Source organism: Mustelus asterias, chromosome 10 (assembly GCF_964213995.1).
Source record: "Mustelus asterias chromosome 10, sMusAst1.hap1.1, whole genome shotgun sequence".
Taxonomy (NCBI): Eukaryota; Metazoa; Chordata; class Chondrichthyes; order Carcharhiniformes; family Triakidae; genus Mustelus; species Mustelus asterias.
Window position 1 is genome coordinate 64,140,636 of NC_135810.1, and position 25,768 is coordinate 64,166,403.

Sequence of the window (25,768 nt, forward strand, 5' to 3'; positions counted from 1 at the left end):
TGTGAGCTTTATCACAAGAGATATAAAAACTAGTAGGTAAAGATAAGACTGTAAACCCTGAAGATCTCAAGGCTCTGAAGTTTGGATCATCGTACTGAGCTTTTGATGCAAAGTGTGTTGTGTTGCTTCCACAATGACATTCACATTGCACATGTCAGGTGCTCGCTGAGCTGGATGTCATTTTAATGAAGTCATTAATGTCCGTGTGCAGGCAGCATCCACCAGAAGTTTACAGTGTGTACAGGAAGACCATCAGCATTGGTCACTTGATGCTTTGACACCAGTGCTGCCATTTTGGAGCTAAATGCTCCAGGTAATGCCATCTCTTAAACACGCACAGCTGAACACACATTCAGCTGCTTGAAAGACACCAGTTGCTGATTATTTTCGACTTCCTGCGATTGTAGAAGTGTTTGGTGGTTTCTAGATTTGTTTAAAGTTACAGAGGGCTACAGACAGTGGTGTGGCAGATGCTATTGGATTTTGTTGTAACTTCAAGGATTCTTCACAAAGCATTTTGTGTTGCAGTAGTTTGCACCCTGTGATGTACAACATGACCGAGATATAGAGCAAGAGGTGAGACACAGCAAACAAACTGTCGCCAGAGGGAGTGGTGGCGGGTACGGTATGGGGAAAGCTGTCCAGAGTGTTTAGGGAACAATTCTCCCATTTGAACCTCAGTGACGAACAATGGATAAGATGCTTTTGCTTCACTCAAAAGGCCTTTGTTGCAAGTTTCCAGTTGCTGCAGCTTCAGGGTGCTGGATTTGAGGTGTAAATGGCCATGAACATTTATGTGTCTGGCTCCTTCCAGGGGATATGAGCAACGTCTCCCAGTTAGCTGTCCACAGTTGCAGATGAGAGGTTACTGGTGCTCTGTATGTCAGGGATTGGCTTTGCAAGGATTGTAGGATTTCCCATAGTGTAGGTTGGAACTGACTGTATGCAGATAGCATTGGGGGCAGCCCCTGTCAGCTCAGAGACATGCTGCAACTGAAATGGATTCCACTTCCTCGAGGCTTAGTTGGAAAGTGACCATGTGCAGCCTCCCGTGCAGGTCAGTTCCCAGTATTCGGGCACGAGTCTTGATGCCTCCATTCTATAGCAGACTGCTGTGTCATCTGCATTTGAGCTACCACAACAAACCAGCTGGGCAATAACGACTATCCTTTGATATGCTTCACGACTCCAGTACACGTGTGGACAGCACGCAGAAGCGCAAATCACTTTGCCACATGAAATTTGACCAAGTCGACCATTTGAGTGCCCGAGCATTGCTTTTGCTGCCTGGACTGTGCTGGGGGAGAGCTTCAGTGCTTAGCATCATACATGCCAAGACTTGGTGGTCAGCTGCATGCTGCAAACCTCAGCATCATGAGGGCACAGCCCTTGGGTAGATGAAAACCAACTCGGGAGGAAAAGAGTAGGCAACCAACACTACCCATATTTGTGCTGTCCATCTGTCAACATCGGATGGTGATACTGGTGAATACAACTTCCTATTCGCCAGCTGCTGCATATCTTACTGCCCCCCTCTAACATTGATCATCACAGTGTCCTCTTGGCCACAATAGTAAAAACTACCACAACATAAACATTTCAAACAAAATTCATAAATCAAATCATGCCAGATTTGAACTAATCACCATTGTGCATTCTCTGGGTGCCTGTCTTCCATGTGTCCTAGTGCTTCTGTCCAGGGCTACCCCAGTGGCTACAGCATGGCTGTCAGAAGATTGTTGACTTGCAATGAGGGAGACTGCAGAAGGCCTTGGCGCATGACCTCCAGCAGCTCTGGGTCTAGAAAGCCCAGCTTTGAATTACAGTAACTTGGGATGTGAGATGCCACCTAGACTGGCAATAGCGAGGGCACTGGTGAAATGCCTCTTCTTGGAGGGTCAAGCCTGCCATCTTGAAAGAGGAATAATGGGTTCATGCTCCATTGTGAAACTGCCTGTCCTCAGAGGTGATGGTTTAGCAATCCCAGCATTGTGTTACGAGACAGATTACTGAACTACTCTGACAGCTTGCAAGTTCCTTTGCTCATTGGTATCCGCAGCAACGATGGCAGCAGTCTGAGCCGGTATGACTTCAGTCTGAGGTTGCAGTGCCACACCCAGACAGTGGATGGGCTGTACTTCTGCTGCAGTGGAAGCTGAGACCTAGACCGTCAGACCCTGAATTAAGATGGGATCTGCAAGTGTCCTCATTGAACTGGCCAACACTGGAGAGGATGGGCTCCAGATTCTGCACAAAGCCCTGTGCCAAAGAGATGATGGATTCTTGCATTTTCTTGACATTGACAAGCTTTCTAGCAAACCTGCCAGTACGCCAAGCATTGCTGTGTTGATACCAGTCAGACACTACCTTCTCTATCCCATCAGCCTGGTTCTCTGAGTCCCTTGAAGCAAAACTTGGTGCAGCCTTGAACTTGGGCAGACTGTCAACTTTTGCAACTTTGTTTCTTGTGCTGACTCCGGACCAATCATGCCTCATGTCTCAACATGTACCTCTAAGCTATTCGCTGAAATATGCCAGTATTTGAACTGCTGGCTGCATGGGTGGAAGTGTGTAACAGTGTTTCTTCATCATCACCTCCTCCCGCTCATCCAGCACTGCCGGATATAGGTTTTCTTGAGCATCAGAAAGGAGAACGTCAAGCAGGTTGGGTTGTGGTGAGGAGGGCGGTTGGACAGAGGAGCATGTTGTATCATTTGCAGCTTGTAGATAGAAGATATTGTGAGCTGAGGGATAAGTAGATGTGAGGAGGAGATCAAGTAGGAGTATACAATCATCTTTGAGTGTTTCTCAAAGCCCACCGCTGACCAGCACCTCAGTGATGGCAGCCACTATCTCGGTCCTGGGAATTCAGGCATGCAGCCTTGCCAGCCCCCATCGATTTAGCTGCTTCCAGGTGCTCACCCTGCCTGAAATGGCGGCACAGTAGTTAGCATTGCTGCCTCACAGCGCCAGGGACAAAGGTTCATTCCGGCCTTGGGTGACTATCTGTGTGGAGTTTGCACATTCTCCCCGTGTCTGCGTGGGTTTCCTCCTGGTGGTTCCCGTTTCCTCCCACAGTCCAAAGATGTGCGGGTTAGGTTGATTGGCCATGCTAAATTGATCCTAGTGTCACGGGGATTAGCAGGGTAAATGTGCGGGGTTACGGGAATAGGGCCTAGGTGGGATTGTAGTCGGTACAGACTCAATGGACCGAATAGCTTCCTTCTGTACTGTAAGGATTCTACGACATCTATTCTATGACAAAAGAGAGAGGGATTTGGCTGGAATTTTACCAACTTGCCCGCCGTGGGAATCAGAGCGGGCGAGGGGCAAACCATGGAAAGATCCATTGACCTCAGGTGGGATTTTACGGTTTCGGGACGAGCAAGGCCGTAAAATTACATCCATGACGTGTGTCAGTGAGTGTAGGACAATGTATTGGCTGATGTGGCTATTTAGGATATTTAACAGTTGTTCAAGTCAACGCGCTGTTTGACTCTGAATCACTCCAGTAGAAGTGATTTTGTTCTTATTAGCTAAACACTTAAAAATCAGATAATTTAATGGGATTGATTTTTACTTAATTAATTACTGCAGTGTGTGATCACAATCATTCAGCTTTCAGTAAAGACGATGTGAAACAATGTATTGTGTGCAACACAGTAGTTTACAGCAAAGAAAAAGCTTCAAAACAGCACCATTACAGGATATATGTTATGAAATATTGGATGCATTGTAATTACATTAAAACAGGAAGCATTATAACATTGTTATAATCAGTTGTGCTTTGTTCTAATGATTAGTGATGTCATTTGGACTCTCCTGAAATGCACCCAAACTTTGATAGTTTGATTAGCTTTGAAACCAACTGGTGAGATTAGCAAATGAATAGTTCAGACATTAACCTGCATCTTTTAAATAGGTTAAAACCTCTGTAAAAATAAGACAAAGGAATAAAGTTGCTTTCAAGTTCATCTACTCATAACAACAGCAATTGTTAAGTTTATGTCTGAAAGAGCTTTTTGTTAAAAACAAATTGCTTATTTTGCAAGTTAAGCCTTTACAAAATTGTACTTATTGTATTTTGCACATTCAAATTAAATGATTTGCGGCAACAAGTTACTTTGCGAAGGGTTATTTATTTTCAGAAATTGCAGGTGACTGGTATAGGATATTAGAGTAACATAAGACAAGGCCGTTCCCTTCAAATCCCCCACTTAGTAATGAATTTAGGCAACTTAGTAGTGAACTGGCACTTCCCCATAGGACTACTTCCTAGTCTCAAGTATTTGCATAACCTTTAAACACAAAATAAAAGATGCCTGGGAAATCCAAAGGAGAAAGAGAAACAGGTAGCTAAAAACTCTTTACAGACCCTTGAATTTGAAGGAAAAAAGCTGTTAAACCACAGGAATGAACTTCAAATGGAATTCTGAAAATACTGTTTAGTCATTGAGCTAAAATAAAGCATGTACCTCGAAAAAAATTGCATGCTATATATAATAAACCCTGACAGATGTCCCATATACTGACCTCGGAAGTAATGACTATGCATAGAAGTAGGTTCTGGCTGTGCCTTGCCAAGAGAAAACTAAATTATTTTTCAATGCTGTAAATGGAACATGCTGTTGATGGAATTGTATTTCGGTTGTTTAACGGCTGTAATAAACTCGATACAGCTTGCAGCTTATCATAACCACTTCTTTTCTTCATGCGCCACATCGCTGCACACCATGGAGCCACAACAGTTAAGCAGGTTTCAGTCAGTGTTCATGTTAGCTCATTATTAAACTAGAAAGAGTGCAGAAAAGATTTATTAGGATGCTACCAGGACTTGATGGTTTGAGTTATAAGGGGAGGCTGGATAGACTGGGACTTTTTTCCCTGGAGCAGGGGAGACTTAGTGGTGATCTTACAGAGGTCTATAAAATAATGAGAGGCATCGATCAGCTAGATAGTCAACATTTTTTCCCAAAGATAGGGGAGTCCAAAACTAGAGAGCATGGTTTAAGGTGAGAGGGGAGAAATACAAAAGGGTCCGGAGGGGCAATTTTTTTCAGAGGGTGGTGAGTGTCTGGAACGAGCTGCTAGAGGCAGTAGCGGAGGCGGGTACAATTTTGTCTTTTACAAAGCATTTAGAGATGGGTATAGAGGGATATGGGCCAAACGCGAGCAATTGGGACTAGTTTAGTGGTTTTTTAAAAAAAAAGGACGGCATGGACAAGTTGGGCAGAAGGGCCTGTTTCCATGCTGTAAACCTCTATGACTCTAATTAATGTCCATTTTGAACAGCTTATACCAAATAGCCTCAATGTTTGGATTTGGGATTCACCCACCAAGGATACAAAAGCACTAACAGCAAAAAGTTCTTAACCTCTGGGCTCATAAAAATCAAACTGGGTGGACCAGTGAATAAGGTACTTGGCAAAACACTCAAAAAGGAATTGAGGTAGTTTTTTAATGCATAGAGTCATAGTCATACAGTGCAGAAAAGGCCCTTTGACCCATCGCATCTGCACCAACAATAATTACCACTAAAGTCGCACTAATCCCATTTTCCTGCATTTGTCCCATATCCTTGAATGTTATGATATTTCAAGTGCTCATCCAAATACTTTTTAAAGGCAATAAAGTTTCCGGCCTCCACTACCTTCCCAGGCAGTGCATTCCAGATTCCCACCACCCTCTGAGCGAAAAAAGGTTTTTCTCAAATCCCCTCTGAATCTTCTGCCCCTTACCCAGAGTTATCATAATATTGAATACATTGTCACAAAGAATGGTGGAAGCAGATTCAAGGGTAAGACAGAATTGGAAAGGAAAAATGTGCATTGCTATGTGCAAAATGCAGGGGACCATGACTAATTGGATAGCTTTATCTAAGAGCTGGCACAGGCACAAATGATCTTCAGTGCTTTAATGTTTTGTGAAATGTATGGACAAATAGCACTGATTTGCTCAGGCTTTCAGAGTTAGATGACTAGAGCATGAGTGTTGCATGTTTTGCAGTTGAGACAATTCCTGATTTACAGGATGTTTGAAACAATGAAGCTAATGCAGCTCTTAGAAATGTTGTTCCTTTTTCTTCCAGAGATGATTGGAAACAATATAAGCTCAGAAGACTTTACTTCATTTGGGTGTGCAAGGAAATTCAGTCCTTTCTCTGGTTTGCAGATCTGCTCTGTGTTTTGCATGACAAGGTAAGACCAGATGGGGAAGTCAAGCAACAGTTTGTGCATTGCAGGGTAAACACTTGTTCAGTTTTGCTGAGGAACAGCAGCTGGATTTGTTTTCAGAGATTTCGGCCGGAACCCTATCACCTCGCCGGCCCTGATTCCGGGGTGGGCGAGGTTCCCAGAACGGAAATCTCCATTGGCCTCGGGCAGGATTTTACGATCTTGCCCAAGCGAGGCTGTATCATCCCGCCCTTCATGTCAAGCTGGATTGAAGATTAACCAGAGGATTTGTCCGGGAATGGTATTGTTCCAACGAGAGTATTATCTGATATTTGATCAGAGTTTTGACATTTAAATGTTACAGCAACAAATTCAAAATCTGAGGAAACTTCTTCAGAATTCCTTGGTGTGCCGACAAACACTGTTGAAAATCCCAAACAAAAATAAAAAACGAAACCCGTGAAAAGGACAATTCTGAACTATCTGCTCAAGTTATATTTTAAATGGTTTGCTTTTGTATTAAATTAACCAATAGTTGTAGGGGTGAGTAGAGTTCTGTTAACTACTTGTTTGAAGGTATCTTTTTATATCTTGAAGCACCTTGCCAGACTGTAGGCATACTGCCATGAGTGCACTGAGGATTTCAGGGCTGCTTCTGCCTCCTGAAGGTTGCAGTTGGCAGTGGAATGTTGGTGAGATGCCTGAAGCGGCTGCAGCATCTCAACTTCACTCACAGAATGCCATGTCGCAGTGATTACCCCATCACAGGAAGGCCACATTCTCCAGCGGCTGCCTTACATTTCTAGGACGAGGACATTGTAACCCAGCAGTGTAACTACTCAGTCAAAGCTGGATGTACTTCATTGAGATGATGAGGATCACCACAAAGGTGTTAAGATGGATCCAGCGTGGAGGGCACTGGTGAAAGAAGCTTGGATGAGCTGTTCATCATCATCCTCCTGGAACCTGGTAGCTATAAGCATCTCGTGTGCAGTCCTGCCTCATTTGCCTGATGCTATGGCCTCTTCTTCTGCAGCCTCTACTTCCTTGCCCTCATTGAGTTTTGCCCTCTCAAACTCCTCATTATTAGAGGAGGCATGCAGCTTCTCCATCTTTCGCTCTGCCAAGTCATTCCGTCCTTTCAGAGCACCAGGATGTGTAGAGTGTAGCAAACCACGATGTTACAGGAGACTCCCTGGGGAGAGTACTGGAGTACGCTGCTAAACATGATCACAAAAACACATCTTCAAGATGCCAGTGGTCTGCTCATTCACTGAGTGTATTACAGAATGAGCAGCATTGCACCTCTCCTCTGGAACACTTTGTGGGTATCCTTTGACTGTGACCTTACCGGCTCATCCTGCTCATCGATGGGTGGGGGGAGCTGGTAAACTTGCATGAGAGCCGAGAAATCAGGTTGACACCCGATATCTCGCTTCTTGCGATCTTACCAGCACCAGATATTCACGCTTTCAGATTCTCGCCCATTTCCGGTGAAAGGCTAAATAATTTATTTAAATATATTTAAATCGTGTTTAGCATAGATTTAATGAGCCCAGGGTGTAATCATATGGGCTCACTTGCCTTTGTGGCCTTGCCGGGGGAGGCTCTCTCCGGCGAGGAAAGCACCGGATCCCCACGAACGGGGAACAGTCATGTTGGCTTCACCGGTAGAACCGGAGGCCGTTGAGGCCTCCCCAGGGAGGTTGAGGGCAAGGGTGAGGTGTCCATTGGGTAGTGCCAAGGAATGTCGCCTGAAGAGTGTGGGGCCTATGGGGGCGGGACCTGAAGGGGTGGGGACTGAAGGGTCAGGGCCAGGCTGGAGCAGCCCAATCAGAGAGGGAGCGGGGGCCCCCCTGCCACTCTGCAGTTGCAATCGGTGGGGGAGGAAAGAGGGGTGGCCCTGCTGCGAGGAGATCGGTGGGGGGGGGGGGTGGCAGGATCGGTCTGGGCAGTGGGGTGGAGGTTGGTGGGAGCGATATTTCTGGGCGGTGTGGGGGTTGCTATTGGCTGCAGGCCCCCACAATAGCTAGAGGTGAGCAGGGGGGGGGGGGGTTTTGTTGTGGCTGGCTGCAGCAGCAGAGGCCTAACAGATTTCTCTCTGAGCTGTCAGGCGTCTAATGTTGTCATTGCGCATGTGCAGCCACAGAGGTCTGCACAAACACAACAGCTCCCTCTGCTGCTTGACCAAGCTGGCTGACAATTTAAGCCCCCTAGTGGCTGGAAACAGTCTAGACCATTTTTTCATTGTAAAAGTCCATAAGGTGGGAGCAAAGACTTGCCCAAAAATCAGATCTGAAACTCTCCTGTGTTCATGCTAGCTGGACACTTAGAATTTTTCTCGTAAAATCTCCTCCTTTGTCACCAAAGAGCCACCCTGGATGAGCTGAGGACCCGCGAAAGTCTGTGGCCCTATGAATGACTCGATACATGAGTCATAGGAGTTCCCAGGGTAGCTCGCACAGACCTGCATTATCTACTTGTGGTGGTTGCAAACCAGCTACACTTGGAGAAAGTGGAGTCCTTTCCTGTTGATGAATCAAAATGGCTGCTGTCAGGGAGCTCTTAAAGGCAAATAATATAGTCCATGGCACTCTGCACCTGTGGGAATCAGAATCGGGGCGGCACGGTAGCACAGTGGTTAGCACTGCTGCTTCACAGCTCCAGGGTCCTGGGTTCGATTCCCGGCTCGGGTCACTGTCTGTGTGGAGTTTGCACATTCTCCTCGTGTCAGCGTGGGTTTCCTCCGGGTGCTCCGGTTTCCTCCCACAGTCCAAAGATGTGCGGGTTAGGTTGATTGGCCAGGTTAAAAATTGCCCCTTAGAGTCCTAAGATGCGTAGGTTAGAGGGATTAGCGGGTCAATATATGGGGGTAGGGCCTGGGTGGGATTGTGGTCGGTGCAGACTCGATGGGCCGGATGGCCTCCTTCTGCACTGTAGGGTTTCTATGATTTCTATGAATCCGGAGACTGCTCCAATCCCACTGCTGGCTTCATCCAGGGAGAATTAGAGAGTAATTGTGCGCCCTGCTAAATAGGGCATCTGTAACCTCTTGGATGCATTTCTGAGCAAACCTTTGAGAAATCCTGCAAAGATCCCTAGTGGAGGTCCTGCTAATCTCCCTGACAAAGAGGTTCAGAGCAGCAGTCAGTTTGAGAGCCACTGGCAATGGAAGGCCTCCCAGTCCCTTCAGCATCAACTTTCCCAGGAAATGTTGCATTTGTGAGCCACAACATCCCTTAACATGCCAGGCCCACTATGGCACTGTCCCTTGGTCATCTGCTGGCATCAGCTTCAGGGTCCCAAGGGAAGCCCTGCTGGTGCATGGTACATCATGGTGAGGCTCTTCCCTTTGCTTAGCCTGGTGGTGACTGGCCCTTCTTCTCCTCCTTCTCAGTCACCTGATTGCTTGGATAAACATTGGCTGCGCCATCCATTACGCACTCCTGCTCATCTCTGTGGACACATTGACCAGATACATGAAAGAACAGAAGCCTGCCATGTTCTGTACAGGTTGCGCACTAGGGAGTCATTGTGAAGTCCATGGATTGCTTTCATCACAGCCATTCCACCTCCTCATTGTGCCTTGGAGTCCTAGTAGTGCCTCAACAATCACCGCCAGAGCGCCCATTCGCCAGCACCCACCACAGGCATGACCGCCACAGGCAAGGCAGGACTTTCAGACGGACCTTGGATCTGACTGAGTTCTGGCCTCACTCAGGACACCGTCAGACTGAATCATTTGGATTACACAGCAGCCCAATTTGCTCTAGTGTAATTTCCACAATCTCCAACTGCTGACTAACCCCAGCTCCCTGTGACCTCCAGTTACTCATCCTCCCCAGGATCTCCCCCACTATCAACAACCTCTGCTTTAACTGCTATGCGGTACCTGGCTGCATTCCAACTCAAGAACCAGCCCGGACAGTCAAGCTAGCTGCCAGATGGGAAATCTTTCAAACAAAGCAGAGCCCTTGGCTTTGATCTTTGGGTCCTCGCTGTCCACGGGGATGGTGCCAGAAGACTGAAGAATGGCGAATGTTGTTCCTCTGTTTAAGAAAGGGAAGAGAAATGACCCTGGTAATTATAGACCGGTTAGTCTTACTTCAGTGGTTGGTAAATTGATGGAAAAGATCCTTAGAGATGGGATTTACGACCATTTAGAAAGATGCGGATTAATCCAGGATAGTCAGCACGGATTCGTGAAGGGCAAGTCGTGCTTCACAAATTTGATAGAATTTTTTGAGGAGGTAACTAAGTGTGTTGATGAAGGTAGGGCAGTTGATGTCATATACATGGATTTTAGTAAGGCGTTTGATAAGGTCCCCCATGGTCGGCTTATGATGAAAGTGAGGAGGTGTGGGATAGAGGGAAAGTTGGCCGATTGGATAGGGAACTGGCTGTCTGATCGAAGACAGAGGGTGGTGGTGGATGGAAAATGTTCGGATTGGAGGCAGGTTGCTAGCGGAGTGTCGCAGGGATCAGTGCTTGGTCCTCTGCTCTTTGTGATTTTTATTAATGACTTAGAGGAGGGGGCTGAAGGGTGGATCAGTAAATTTGCTGATGACACCAAGATTGGTGGAGTAGTGGATGAGGTGGAGGGCTGTTGTAGGCTGCAAAGAGACATAGATAGGATGCAAAGCTGGGCTGAAAAATGGCAAATGGAGTTTAACCCTGATAAATGTGAGGTGATTCATTTTGGTAGGACTAATTTAAATGTGGGTTACAGGGTCAAAGGTAGGGTTCTGAAGACTGTGGAGGAACAGAGAGATCTTGGGGTTCATATCCACAGATCTCTAAAGGTTGCCACTCATGTGGATAGAGCTGTGAAGAAGGCCTATAGTGTGTTAGCTTTTATTAACAGGGGGTTGGAGTTTAAGAGCCGTGGGGTTATGCTGCAACTGTACAGGACCTTGGTGAGACCACATTTGGAATATTGTGTGCAGTTCTGGTCACCTCACTATAAGAAGGATGTGGAAGCGCTGGAAAGAGTGCAGAGGAGATTTACCAGGATGCTGCCTGGTTTGGAGGGTAGGTCTTATGAGGAAAGGTTGAGGGAGCTAGGGCTGTTCTCTCTGGAGCGGAGGAGGCTGAGGGGAGACTTAATAGAGGTTTATAAAATGATGAAGGGGATAGATAGAGTGAACGTTCAAAGACTATTTCCTCGGGTGGATGGAGCTATTACAAGGGGGCATAACTATAGGGTTCGTGGTGGGAGATACAGGAAGGATATCAGAGGTAGGTTCTTTATGCAGAGAGTGGTTGGGGTGTGGAATGGATTGCCTGCAGTGATAGTGGAGTCAGACACTTTAGGAACATTTAAGCGGTTATTGGATAGGCACATGGAGCACACCAGGATGATAGGGAGTGGGATAGCTTGATCTTGGTTTCAGATAAAGCTCGGCACAACATCGTGGGCCGAAGGGCCTGTTCTGTGCTGTACTGTTCTATGTTCTATAAATTTAAAATAGGACCTACGGTGAAATCCGATAAAGATAAAACCAAAAGAATAACAAATCTGGAATTAGAAGGTAATCGAATGGTGACCATGAAACCGTTATGGATTGCTGTTTAGGGCGGCGTGATGGCACAGCGGTTAGCACTGCTGCCTCACAGCTCCAGGGACCTGGGTTCGATTCCTTGCCGTAGGTCACTGCGTGGAGTTTGCACATTCTCCCCGTGTCTGCGTGGGTTTCCTCCGGGCGCTCCGGTTTCCTCCAAAGATATCCAGGTTGGGTTGATTGGCCATGCTAAATTTCCCCTTAGTGTCCTGGGATGTGTAGGTTAGAGGGATTAGCAGGATAAATATGTAGGGTAACAGGGATAGGGCCTGGGTGGGATTGTTGTCGGTGCAGATTCGATGGGCTGAATGGCCTCCTGCTGCACTGTAGGGATTCTATGATTCTATGAAAAGTTATGACAGGCAGAAAGAAAGATAGTGTTTGATGCTGTCACCAGGTAGCTGAAAAGAGGGAAGTGTTCATTTTTCCATCAATGATAACCCGCAAGTTGACATTTACATATACACATTTACACAATAAGTATGTGTACATACTTATTGTACACATACTTTCTGCAAGAAATTGTTTGTTGACATTATTCATTTTCATGCACAAATATTAAGTGTGTAGTTCAATGTTCCCATTATGGTAATGATCATTCTCCATCTTGGCCTCCGTGGATTCCTATCATGATATCATTGGATAAACACTCTCTCTCTTTCTCTTGCACTACTTACATTTTCAAAGTTAGTCATTAAACCTGTCCAAACTGCTGGGAAATGTGTTGGACCTTTCAGTTGTGCTGTCTTAATTGATTTTGACTGGGCTGCTTTTCCATCTCCAGTTCTGGCAGGAGAACCGACCAGACTACCTGAACATCCAGCTGTACCTGAGCCGAACAGATGGGATACAGGTAATTTAAAGTTGGTTGCATTTCAGATGACTTTACACATTTCTGCCTATTTTGTTCCAAATCACTCTCAAACCATCAATTCACAACTGTTCCCTTGCTGGAGGGAAATGAGTTAAAATCCCTTCTTGATCTGAGGGGTGTTTGCACTTTTTCTAAAACTGATAAATCACGATGAGGTGCTAGAATGTGGGACACAAAGTTGAAAAGAATAAAAGGGAAGGCAGGGTAAATCAGGTAGTAATGATGAAGTTATGTCACAGCTGGCTTTAAGATTCGGAAGATTGTAACCTCCCTTAATTTTATTATAATTTATTCAAATTTGTGCTTTGTAAATCAGTTATAATCGCCTGCAATTATATAATTTTTGTCACATCCACTATCTTTAATTAGAATTGATTTTTTTATCATTGCTGGATGGTAAATTCAATGACAAATCCTAATCTCATGCTTGGGAAGAAATTCAATTAGAATCATAGAATCCCTACAGGCAGAAATAGTCCATTCGGCCCATCAAACCTGCACCGACAACAATCCCACCCAGGCCCTATCCCCCTAACCCCCTGTATTTGCCCTGCTAATCTCCCTGACTAAGGGACAAGTTAGCATGGCCAATCAACCTAACCTGCACATTTTTGGAGTGTGGGAGGGAACCAGAGCACCTGGAAGAAACCCACGCAGACACAGAGAATATACAAACTCCACATAGTTACCCGAGGTTGGAAGTGAACCCGGGTCTCTGGCGCTGTGAAGCAGCAGTGTTAACCATTGTGTCACCGTGCTGCCATTAGACAGGAATTAATGTTATTTGGATTTATCTTCAATCTGATGACAGTGAGAAAAGTTAAAACAGTGGTCAAAGAGACGACAAACTCTTTTGTTGGGGAAGACCCAATACTGTTGATTGAGTTTCAAGGTAGGAGTGAAGAAAGCTCCCTAACACCTTTCTGTCTGTATTCAAAATGTGTGCAGTTCAGAGACTTCCACCAAAAATCTCTGACCCTGTCCGCGGCTGGGATTCTCCGATCCCGTTGCGGTGAATGGAGTTTTAGCTGGAACGCCAAATTCTGTGTCCTTACTTGCAGAGGGTGAGCACAGACAAGATCGGAGAATCCCACTCTTTTTAGCTAGTCAAGACAAAGTAAAAGAACAGTACATTTGGTGAATGCTAGATACAATTCAAAATGTGGATTTTTATTCCGCTTTTTTTCAGAGAAATATAAATATTAATGTAATGGTATACAACTACGGTATGGGCAGCACGGTGGCACAGTGGTTAGCACTGCTGCCTCACAGCGCCAGGGACCTGGGGTTCAATTCCCGGCTTGGGCCACTGTCTGTGTGGAGTCTGCACATTCTCCCCGTGTCTGCGTGGGTTTCCTCCGGGTGCTCCGGTTTCCTCCCACAGTCAATAAGATGTGTGGGCTCGGTGCTTTGGTCATGCTAAAATTGTTCCTCAGAAGATAGTGAAAGCTAGATCTTAAAATGTATTCAAAGCTGAGTTAGATTTTTGTTAGTCAAGGGTCATGGGAGGCAGACAGGAAAGTAGAGCTGAGATCACAACCAGATCAGCCATGATCTTATTGAATGATGGAGCAGGTTCGAACGGCCAAATGGCCTACATGTCCTATGTTCCTATGTGGTCACATCAGTTCTATATTTTATGAGGGGTGGACAGCATGGCAGGTCAAAAGGGAGTGCAAATTTGACAAAAAGGTATTCAAGGCATTTAAAAGAACCAGTAGACTGAGATTCTACAGTTATGCTTCAATTTTACATCAAGTTCATGGGGGGCTGGCAAGGACGTGAAGAGGTCGGAGGTCAGTCCAAAGCATGGGAGGCTGTTGGGTAAGGCTGAGTACATAGACAGACTAGAGCACTGGAGACATTATTTTCAGCATGAGGACGGGGTGTTCTTTTGTGCGGAGCGAGGTTCCCATTGCCGAGGCTTTGGGAGCATGGCACCAGAGTCCATTTGGCAGCTAACCCTTTTGGGGATTGAAAGGGAACTGAGGAGGCAGAGGTAGAGTGGTCAGGGGAAGTGATTGGGAAAGAGACCTTTGCGACTGGAAGTTCCCACCTGCCATGGGAATTGCGCACTTAGAAGGTAGGTCCTCTAGTGAGGAGGAGAAGCTGAGAGTGAAGGAATGAATCTGGACAACAGGAGCCTCATGACAATGTGTAGAGGCAGCCTCAGGATGGGTGAGTGGGAGAAGGCCATGGATAGGTGTAAAAGCAAGCTGCACGTGAAGAAAAAGATAGCTGCAGTGGAGGTCTACAGACAGAGGGTGAACTACCTCCAGAGGTCTAAGCAGTGCCAAAGAATCTGCCTCTCCAGAAATGATGATGTTCAAGCTGTGACTCAGTGGTGTTGGTAGTCACCCAGTGTGGCAGTAAACATCACAGTGGGCCTTAATGTCTATTCCTCCATTTCACTTACTGGAAACAAGTGTGGCATCTCCCAGTCAGCGGCACATCATTACCGCAAGGTGGTGACTCTGGACCTCTTCAAGAGTGCCAGCCAATACATCACACTGCACCAGACAGTCAGTCTGAGAGAGCCAAAGGATTCGGGGGCATTGCTGAATTCTGCCAGGTTCAACATGTGAGACACTGTAGGCAAATAGCCATCAAAGTTCTCACAAGCCAGCAGGTAGCCCTCATCGACAGCGAGCGATTCCAATCCCATCAACCTACAGCTGGTCTGAGGCCACCGCCAGCAGATACTGCAGGTGTACCCTCAGTACCCAGGAAGCAAGCATGAAGCACTCGCTGGTGCCAAAGCATTTCTCTTACACTGCACATTCTAAAAACTGGATCCTTGGCAATGAACGGCTGCCCATTAGTGAGATGGTGACTGAGTGCAGCGAAGGACACTAGGACAAAAGCAGAGGAGAAATACTACATCAGTCACATGATAACCCTGAGCCGTGATTGAGCAGACCATAGGTCCCTAAAGCTAAGATTCAGATGCCTGAATCATTCCAGTGGGGAACTTCAGTATTCCCCAGCTAAGGTGGTCGGCTGTGTTTTATGCAGCTTGATGCTGCAGATGGGGAAGTCCCTCGCTAATGAGGATATGGTGGAGTGCGAGATTTTGTCAGACAAGGACAATGTTGTAGAAACAGATGACCAGCCACTGCACCCTAGCCGCATGGAGAATACAATGACATGGGCTGGGGAGGTGCTGATGTTTCGGGTGATCGTCCTTATTTCATCCTTCAAACTAAATAAAGGTCCACCTTCATCCTCCACTGTTGCTGCTTAGTTAAAAGCCCAGCATTTTGTACTCAGTGACACCTTTCACTTCTACATGGACAAAGTAGCAGCCACATGTGCCATGGGCCCTCCCAGGCAAGGGGCGAGTCAGGTTACTTCTATACTTCCAGATGGAAATGCCGATATAATGCAGTTCACCTTTATAACAAACGTAATCATGTATAAGCAACAACTCTTTAACTATCTATTCACCCCTGAAGCTGACATACATCACATGTGTTTTCTTAATTCTTTTACATGTGTGATGTTCTGTGTGATGTTCTTCCTTCACTGCTAGGTGCAGGGGAGGCAGGCTGCTGACCTTGCTCCCTGGGACTTGGGATGACCTTGGTAGCTGTCCTCTGACTGCCTGAGGGGGCTTCGGCATGCTGATGGCTCCTGCAAAGGTGCAATCACCCCCTCTGTTGCAGCAACTTGGGGCACTGCTGTCATTAGCAGAGGGATTAGGAGCTACTATCCACACCCAGCAAACCCAGAAAGGAGCCATTTGGCCCTTCGAGTCTGCTCCTTCTCCCTCACAGGACACACTTGTATCTCCCTGCTAACCTAAGAAGAATGAGGACCTGATGCAGATTTCAGTGCTTTGGCACTGACAGAGCTCATGAACAACACAATAGTCTGTCTGCACCTTCAGCATCCATAGACTGGTCTGCTGGATATGGCTTTCCCGGGGACTCTCAATATCTCAGTGGAGGGAAGTGGCAGCACTCACGCTCTGGATAAACTCCTCCACTGTGCAAACTAGGGTGCAAATTCCCTCTGAAATGTTCAACATATTTTCATACACCTTACGCTGTACATCCAGCTTCTGCCATTTCACAGGCAACTCCAGAAGCACTTTATCAGCCTGGTGCTTAGCATGGGTCTGGTCTCTCTTATTCTGGCTGTCAATGGCCTTGGCTGTAACAATCTCTGACAGCTAGTCAGCCACATATGTGCTGCTCTCTCCAGGTTGTGGCCCTGATTCTAATTGTGACAGGATACCTACCAACGTGAGTGCATCTGCACTGGTGGAGCTGAGTGATGCTGCACCCTCTGAGGGCCTCTCCTCCTTCTCTGAGGTGGACTATTGTCCACGAGACTGGTTGCAGCTCTCTGTCCTTGAGGAAGAATCATAGATCCTTACAGTGCAGAAGGAGCCCATTCAGCTTGTCAAGTCGGCACCGACTGTCCGACAGAGCATCTTTCCCAGGCCCACATCCTGCCCTATCCCTGTAACCCTATGTATTTACCCCACTAATCCCCCTAACCTGCACATCTTTGGACACTAAGGGGCAATTTAGCATGGCCAATCCACCTAAACTGCTCATCTTTGGACAGTGCGAGGAAACCGGAGCACATGGAGGAAACACCCGCAGACATGAGGAGACCGTGCAGACTCCACACTGACAGTTACCCAAAGCCGGAATTGAACCCGGGTCCCTGGCGCAGTGCGGCAGCGTTGCTAACCACTGTGCCGCCCTGGAAGACCTGGATGAAAGAACAGAAAGATCAAAGGGCTTTTTTTTCCTTCCAACCATGAACCTCCAAAATAGGCTGGTGTTTAGATTGATGCATGTACAATGGAGGCAACAGGAGCAGCACCCCTTGTGTGCCCAAGGTTTTCCCATGCCCGGTTATAAAGCTGCTTACGCTGTTGCGGTCAGACTCCTGTCCCATCGACTGTGATTGAGAGACAAGCATCCTACCTTTCCAATTCCAGAGTCTCCTGTTGCATGGGTGGAGGGGATGATGAGAAGTTGGATCCCACCACTCATCTGGGCCCATTCTTTAGCATGGGGATCTCTCTGTTCTTCTTGGCTCCTGTAGGGACCATGTTAGTAGTTCAACACGGGAATGTAAGAGGAGGAAGCCTTTCAGCTCCTGAAGCCCAGTAATTCGATAATGGCTGATCAATAACTCAACTCGATTAACATGCTTTTCTTCCATATTCTGCAACACACTTAACCAATAAAAATCTACGGCTAAAAGCAAAATACTGTGGATGCTGGAATCTGAAATAAAAACAGAAAATGCTGGAAAATCTCAGCAGGTCTGACAGCACCTTTGAAGAGAGAATAGAGCCAACGTTTCAAGTCTGGATGACCCTTAGTCAGAGCTAAGGACAAAGAAAATCAGAAGAGATTTATTTATACCATGGTTGGGGGGGGGGGGGGGGTGCTGCAATTGGACAAAGGGAATGTAAATGAGGATAAAGAAGGCTGAGAAAATCCAGGGCCCTTAGTCTTGACAATGTTAATTCACCCAGCATGCACTGCCTTCTGGAGAAACAAGGCCCAGATTTCTACTGCACTGTGTCAGGGAGGAAAATAGCTTCCTGGTGCCATTCCAATTGGCTTGGTTTAATTTTTTAAAATAATATCTCCTTGTGGGGTGTGGTATTTGTTAGGGGGTGGGTGCATATTTTGTTCCAGTGTATTGCCAACTATGGAAAACAAGTCATGAAATGAAATGATCCCTCTTCAGTGATTCAGTCATGCGTAATGCTTAAGATTCCAAACAACGCGGCAGTGAAACTGAACATGATCGTGCTCTGTGGAAAAGCAGGATAATAGTCATTGGAATGTCATTGGTGCTTGCATGTCTTTAAAAATTTGATCTCTTTTTCAAAGCAGTTGTTTTTATTGACATTGCCTATTTGTGTTTCTTTTTTACTTCCTGTAGAATTTAAATGGAGAAAAATATCAAGCACTGAACTCGAGGCTAATTATTGGAAAACCTCGTTTGAAACTTCTGTTTGGAGAAATAGCCAAGTGCAATAGACAGTGAGTAAATGTTAAAGATTTTGGATATTGCAAGAAGTTGAAAGCAGAAGATTGAGTTGCTGTGGTGTGTCAATTGTGTGCCCGAGAATACTATCGCAGACTACAAGATACTGGTTGTTGTTGGATGCTGGCTTGAACACTGAGGATATGCTGAGTTACTGGAACGCCAAGCTACATTCAGCCTTTGATGTGGGATACGTCTTTTGCGATTCCTGTAAATAATTAATGAACCGGATTGTATAGTCGGCAGCAAAGTGAGAGTACTCACTGTTGACGATGGAGAAAGCTGCTCACAATGATTTAGTGATCTCATGGTGGGAATTTTCCCTTTCCCAGTGCTAGTGTAAATCTGATGCCAAGTCAGAGAGATGTCTTGGTGTGCAGAAGCAGTGATGTCAGGAGTCAACTGATCCAAATGGAAATAGTCTCATACACAACAAATTAGGAAGTTAAATGCACTTGAAATCTTTCACTTCTAGCTTCAATTTTCAGATTTCTAAATAAATGGATGATTGCACACTGAAGTAGAAACAAACTGGTGAGATTTTATGGCCTCATTCATCCCAAAACTGAAATCCCACCCGAGGTCAACGGACCGTTCCATGGTCCGCCCCTCGCCCGCTCCGATTCCCATGGTGGGCGGGACGATAAAACTTCAGCCTCTATGTTTTTAAAAACTTGTGGATTTTTTTATAATTTGAGGAGAAATTTGATATTCCACAAATATAAAACAAGCTCCTCACAGCCAGTAAGGGTATTAAATCGCTGTTATGAAGTTAGTGCATCATGAAAATCCAGTTACATCTCATTTAACAAGGTTTCACTTTTTCAAAGGTTGTTACTGTCCAAGTGGATAAACAAATACATGAATTAGTTGCAGGAGGAGGCCACTTGGCCTCTCAAGCCTGCTCCGCCATTCAATAAGGTCATGGTTGATCTGCTTGTAACTTCAACCCCACATTCCTGCCTATCCCCGTCAACCTTTCACCCCTCCGTTCTCATCGATTCATGTTTGCAGAGTGGAAAACTCTACAGCAAACCCCAGGAGGAGTGTGGACTCACTGACAGCAACTTCTGGATTTCCATCAGGGGGGAGGCAGGATGAAATTTCATGGACAGAATTCTCTCCAGAATCCCGCCCACCCTCACCCAGTGGCAATTTCACACTGGGACGGGCAGAGCCTCAGACGGAAAGCCTACCCATACACCGATTAAGGCCCTTAAGTGGCTATTTAATTTTCAGACTGGCGAGTGGATGATAATTCAGGGAGGAAACCCTAAATTGAATGAAGTTTGATTTTGGGCTGGGTAGGGGAATATGGGGCAAGCACTTCCACCATAAAACCCAGTTAAGGTGCCCTCACCTTTAAAGCCTGGAGACTTCTGGACCTCCCTCCCACACCCCCTCCCCAGCCCAAGATGGCAGAGGCCAAACCCCAACCATCCCAAAAATTCAGGCCCACATTATCGCATACACGGCCAAACACCCAAAATTACCATCAGTTTTCTGGACATGAAGCCAATTTCGCCATCAAAACAGTGCCGCTAAGATTGGGGAAGGCGCAAAACCAGGAGCGAACCTGATTTTTCACCATCTGCCCGATCTTACCATCTTGCCTCGGCAAAATATCGGGCGGAATGAGGCCATAAGATTGTGGCCATTTTCTTTTCTCTTTCTGAACCATTTTTGAATTGCCTTGTTAAATGTCAGTGAACACTTTCAGTCGTATGTACATTTACCATGCAATGGTGTTTGCTGTCTTCAGCAATTACTTCCTCTGTACCCAAACACGGATTGTCAATGAACCAGAAATCTCAAAGAAGCATTTGTGAGATGTATATCCACAGAACTCTGGTTAGTTTATGGATCTATTAGATTACCAGCAAGCTGCCACTGATAATGGTGCAACTAGTTCTGAGGGACTTTGAGAGGTGTTCACCCTTCACAATATACGGCAAAATAATGAAAATATTCGTCCTTAAACTATGCCATGAAACATTAGACTTAGCATGCTTGTCTGAAATGATTCTCTGGTATTTTAGCAGAGCATTAACCCATGTGAAGTGCTGTAAGTAAATTAAATTAGGAGAATGCAATTACAGATGAATGCATGGAGGAACTGTTTACACCTGTCTCCTTATTTTTATGACTATGTTAATATACGGGTAGTTTTTAACCTTTACTGCTGGCAATAGCAGAGCTATCACCATCCCCCACCCAAACTCTATTATTTGCAATCAACAGTGAACATTGGGAAAGAGTCCTCTTCTTTTACGATCATCAGACCTCTCAGATAAAATGTTCATCCTGAAATGAAGTTCCAGAGATTTGCTTGCATCTTTGCTGGAAGATGGTTGCCAGACTTAAGCAAATAAGAGGGTGCTGTAAAACATCCCAGATCCACTCATTTTCACCTATTGACAAAATTTTCCAGCAAAAGTAGTGCGTCAGACTGAGAAATCGTTCCAAATGACACTTCTGTTTCTTCTCCATTTCTGACAGAAAATGTGTTGGCGTTTTTTGCTGTGGGCCTAAGGAACTCTCTAAGGAACTTCACAAGCTCAGCAACAAGACCAGTTCACATGGAACACAATTTGAGTACAACAAAGAATCCTTCTCCTGAAAATCACTCAGAAAAAGATACAGGCACAGAAACTTGAAGTGCAATTATTTTGCTGATATGGTAGTCAGCAGGATCAGCCTGAGACAATCTCCAGTCACCAAAGAGAGAACCATATTGAATTAATACTAATTCTGTAGTTGGTGCGGCACAGGTACAAATTTATATATTGGCTTGTCAATGTCAGTTCACCTACTGGTATTTCTTTTCATTATCGGTCGGTTATAGCTGGGCATTTTGTTTCTATTATAACAATTTTATGGAAGGTTGGGATTGTTATTGCAATTTTAGTGTAAGTATTTCTTATAAAATAATTTACATGTAGGTGCAGAACTCAACTCTGACACATGGTGATGGGGGAAAATTGGATGCTCTGCTATGAAAAGCCAGTGATTTGAAAACAGTCCAAGGCTTCTGTGCATCCATTTCTTCCCCATAACCACCTTAATTAGTGTAGTTTGCTGTAGCTGGCGAAGAAGCAATACCCTTATCTCATTTATACTCCCAAGTACTGGATATTAAAGCATATTTATTGTATTAATAGGATAGCTTACAAGTGCAGTGTTTTTATTTGCTCAACTTCTATGACCTGACCATTATCATACACAAGCCAACTTGGTTGTTCTAGGTAGCTTCCAATAGTATTGAATCCTCATCTACTCAAATCATGCTTCTTCCAAAATATTTACAGAAAAGTATTTTGATTAGATCTCACTCAGAGTTTGGTGGATGTTAAACAGGAGATTTTTAAAAAAGACTGAGCCAATGATAACTTGTTGAATCGCTTCTGCTCCATTAATTTTTCACCTCACCTAATGTCTCCACAGTCGTAGAAAGATGTTGATCTCAACATTTGAAAGTGCTGAAATGATGATGTGGCAGTGCAGCAATATAATGCACTAACACCTTGTGCCGGTCAGTGTTAAATTGCAGGTTGTGTCAGAGGCTTTCTATCTCAGTCAGCTGTCATACATGGGCAAACAAAAGATTTAAACTCCGAAGAGAAAGTCACCCTGACCTAGTCTCGCACACATCCTATCAGCAGATTGAATGACAGCTTTGGCAGGGAACTTGAAGTGGAGTTTTAAGTGATCCCTTGGCAGAGGCGTGCCATGAGGGGCTAAGAAAAATTATTGAGAAGCAAAGTCAATACAAATTTAGAAGAGGAAGAATCAATATGTTTAATAATTTTTAAAAAACATTGTCAGTGAACCTTCAACTGTTCAATGCTTGAAAGAAATAGCTCTTAGACTTAGAATCCCCACAATGCAGTAGGAGACCATTTGGCCCATCGAATCTGCACTGATTGTCTGGTAGAGTATCTTATTCAGAACTCTATCCTTGTTACCCCACATATTTACCCCGCTAATTCCCCTAACCTACACATCTTGGGACACTAAGGGACAATTTAGCATGGCCAATCCACCTAACCTGCACATCTTTGGACTGTGGGAGGAAACCAGAGCACTCGGAGGAAACCCATGCAGACACAAGGAGAATGTGCAAACTCCACACAGACAAACCACCTAAGAGTGGAATTGTACCCGGGTCCCTGGTGCTGTGAGGCAGTAGTGCTAACCACTGTGCCACCCAATCTTTGTAGAACAGAAGGGAGCCGGTTCACACATTGAGCTTTCAGCATTGTACAGCCAAAACTGATTAGCTGATGGGGTATTTCTGAGTTTCTACCCTTATGATTTTTCAACTTGCTTGTATTCACAGGGAAAAAGTATTTTGCATACATACTGAGTTAGAGGGTATATGTGGCTTATAACAAGATAATTTGACCAGTAGGAAAAGCCACTTCACAACTTACATGCTTTCTACTTTCTAACTAGAAAGGCTGATATCAGGAATATCCTAAATGGCATCTCCCTAGTTCCTTATAATAACATTTATCATGGGCCACCGATGTGGAAAGTTTTTTTTTTGAACAGGTACAGAGAGTACAAGTTGATTACAACTCCCTTATCTTTCCCAGAATAACACAAAGCAGAATTAATGCCACTCCTCTGTGATGGAAACCATGCAGTGTTATAACTTATTTTCTTTGCACAAACGCCAGTCCGTGAGCCAGAACTCAGTAGGGGATTTTTTTTTTTTAGCAGTTTGTTTGCAATTTCTCACAACCGTCAAGTGTAAAACAAGAGACAGCCCAACACCAAAAGGATAAAAGTAAATGGTTATTTCATGTGTTTTAGGGATTTTCTCACCAGATTCTGCCACATTAAATATTAGCCAAATCAAATGCTTTGTAGTCAGGATTTCCTACTGAGCCAATGGTCATAAGCATAACTGCCATCATTTATGTTTACATTGCAAGTCATTTAGAATTATTCACAAATCTCTGACTGAGGGTTTGTGGTGGACAAGTTTTAGGAATTGTTATGTATAATTTTAAATTTTAACAATCTTTAATAATAAACAGAATCCACCTGGTTGATTTACTTTGTTTGGGAAGAATGACAAAATATATTAAAGAAAATGTGTCTTATTGTTGCTCTATGTGACCCGATAGAAAGTCTCACTCTGTGCTGGTGTAATAGAAGTTCTAGTATATCATTATATAAACTCACAATGGTGGGGTGAAGACCAAAGTCTTCCTGCATTTTCAAGATCTTTATCTGACGTAGCAATATTAATGACAAAAAATGACTGCTTCCGCACCAGAACTTGCTTTTAAATTTGAACAGTTCCAAGCCAATTTTGTGTAGTATTTATATTTTGGTTCACTTGTTATTATTTCTGATCTGCATGTCATTGAGTAAAATGAATAGGCTTATTAATTATTGTAATAAACCACAATCCTTCAAGCTTTTAATGACAACTGGACAAAACCAAAGTATGGTGGAAATCTTTCAAAAATAATGGAAGCTCGGTTTCATTGCAGGTGCATTTATCTCTGCTTCATACCTGAGTATTAGTCTGTTAAAGTGTTACCACGTGAAGTGGATAATAATGACAGTAGATATTGGAACCCTCGTTACCTCGGGGCAGGGGAAATTTGGCCAATTCGCATCTGTGGATGTTATACCTTTTCAACAGTCTTAAAAATTGAAGCGTGAACTTGGCAACTATTCTCGGGAATATTAGAATGGACAATCCAGTAAGTTCTACACAGGGAGGAAGTATAAAGAAGCAAACAGGGTTTTAAAAATTTGCAAGAGACAAATAAATCACCAAGTTCCCTGACCGAAACGCTTGTGATTATTTTCTGCATTGTCAGATGCAGACATTCCAGATATTAATGCATTCTTTCAGCTTTAAGTGCTTGCTCTTTCCCAATTAGCTGTTGAAGGGCAACATAGCCTCCTGCCTTTTCTGCCTCCACTTCTATCAGTGTTCACAGCTGGCTGCTTATTTTAGAAAGGCCATTTCTAAAAGCTGAACAGGAGCCACACTTGATGCAGCTGCTCTCCACATAGATTGAAACACACTGCAAGGCTGACGTACAACCTGAATTCAAAACCATTTTGAAAATTTGTCTTTGGTTGACGCTGCGATTACTTGTCGAATTACATTGATCCTAGCTTCCTTATGCTCACTATGGGTCACTGTGTCTGCAGAGTCTGCATGCTCTTCCTGTGTCTGCGTGGGTTTCCTCTGAGTGATCTGGTTTCCTCCCACAGTCCGCAAGATGTGCGGGTTAGGTGCATTGGCCATGGTAAATTGCCCCTTAGTGTACCTGAGCAGGCCCCAGGGTGTGGCAAATAGGGGATTTTCACAGTAACTTCACTGCAGTGTTAATGTCAGCCAATACTTGTGACACTCGTAAATAAACTTTAAAAAAAAAATCATGCTTAATAATTTCTCAGGGACAACTTTGTTATAGGATTGATTATAGCTCTCTTATTTACACTATTGTTTTATCTGATGACTGAAAATGCCTCAACTCACTCTATCAATTCGAATTATGTTCATACATAAAAGTTTGATGTTCCGTATGTAATAAAGTGCACAACTTTCTGAATTTGTTTACTTTCGTTAAATATATTTTCCTCATGTTCTTTAACTTGACACCGAACAAAATAACAAATTTGCTTTTAAGTTCGATGTAGATTTTTCATATTGGGCAGGGTTTTACAGCCTCACTCGAGCGAGACTGGAAATTCCCGCCTGCAGTCAATTTCCTTTGTCGAACTACGGAATCAAAGCGGGCCAGGTGGTAGAATTCAGGGGAATGTGTCTGACTGTGGGATTGGATTAAAGAACAAACCTCAACATTGAAGTATATTGGAACATTACCACCTGCTGGAATTACAGCAGCATTACAATGGAAACAGAGGGCTGGGTCTTCAGAGTCAGGATGATGCCACAGCCATTTAAAAATGATGGGTGCAATCTTACCCGCCGTTTATGGTATGCTCCTGCTACAGCAAAGTCTGAGAATTTGGTGCCCAGCCAAATCTCCACTCACTGCAACGGGATGGGAAAATCCTGCCGGCATAAATGGCTGTAACACTCCGGCCGATGGCTGGGATGTACCGCGCAACCCATGTGCTTTCGTGGCAGCGGGAGG

General features: G+C 44.7%; 1 protein-coding gene across 2 annotated transcripts in view; it reads left to right on the top strand.

Annotated features, from left to right (window-relative positions):
* The window catches only part of nox4 (NADPH oxidase 4), a 161,536-nt gene extending 136,353 nt beyond the window's left edge, over window positions 1-25,183 (top strand). For both annotated transcript variants that reach the window (XM_078221811.1, XM_078221812.1), the window contains exons 15-18: window positions 6,089-6,197; window positions 12,519-12,587; window positions 18,528-18,628; window positions 21,132-25,183. In XM_078221811.1, coding sequence (XP_078077937.1) covers window positions 6,089-6,197; window positions 12,519-12,587; window positions 18,528-18,628; window positions 21,132-21,252 — 400 coding nt within the window. In that variant the 3' untranslated portion in view covers window positions 21,253-25,183. The remainder of the gene's footprint in view (window positions 1-6,088; window positions 6,198-12,518; window positions 12,588-18,527; window positions 18,629-21,131) is intronic.
* The last annotated feature ends 585 nt before the right edge of the window (window positions 25,184-25,768 follow it).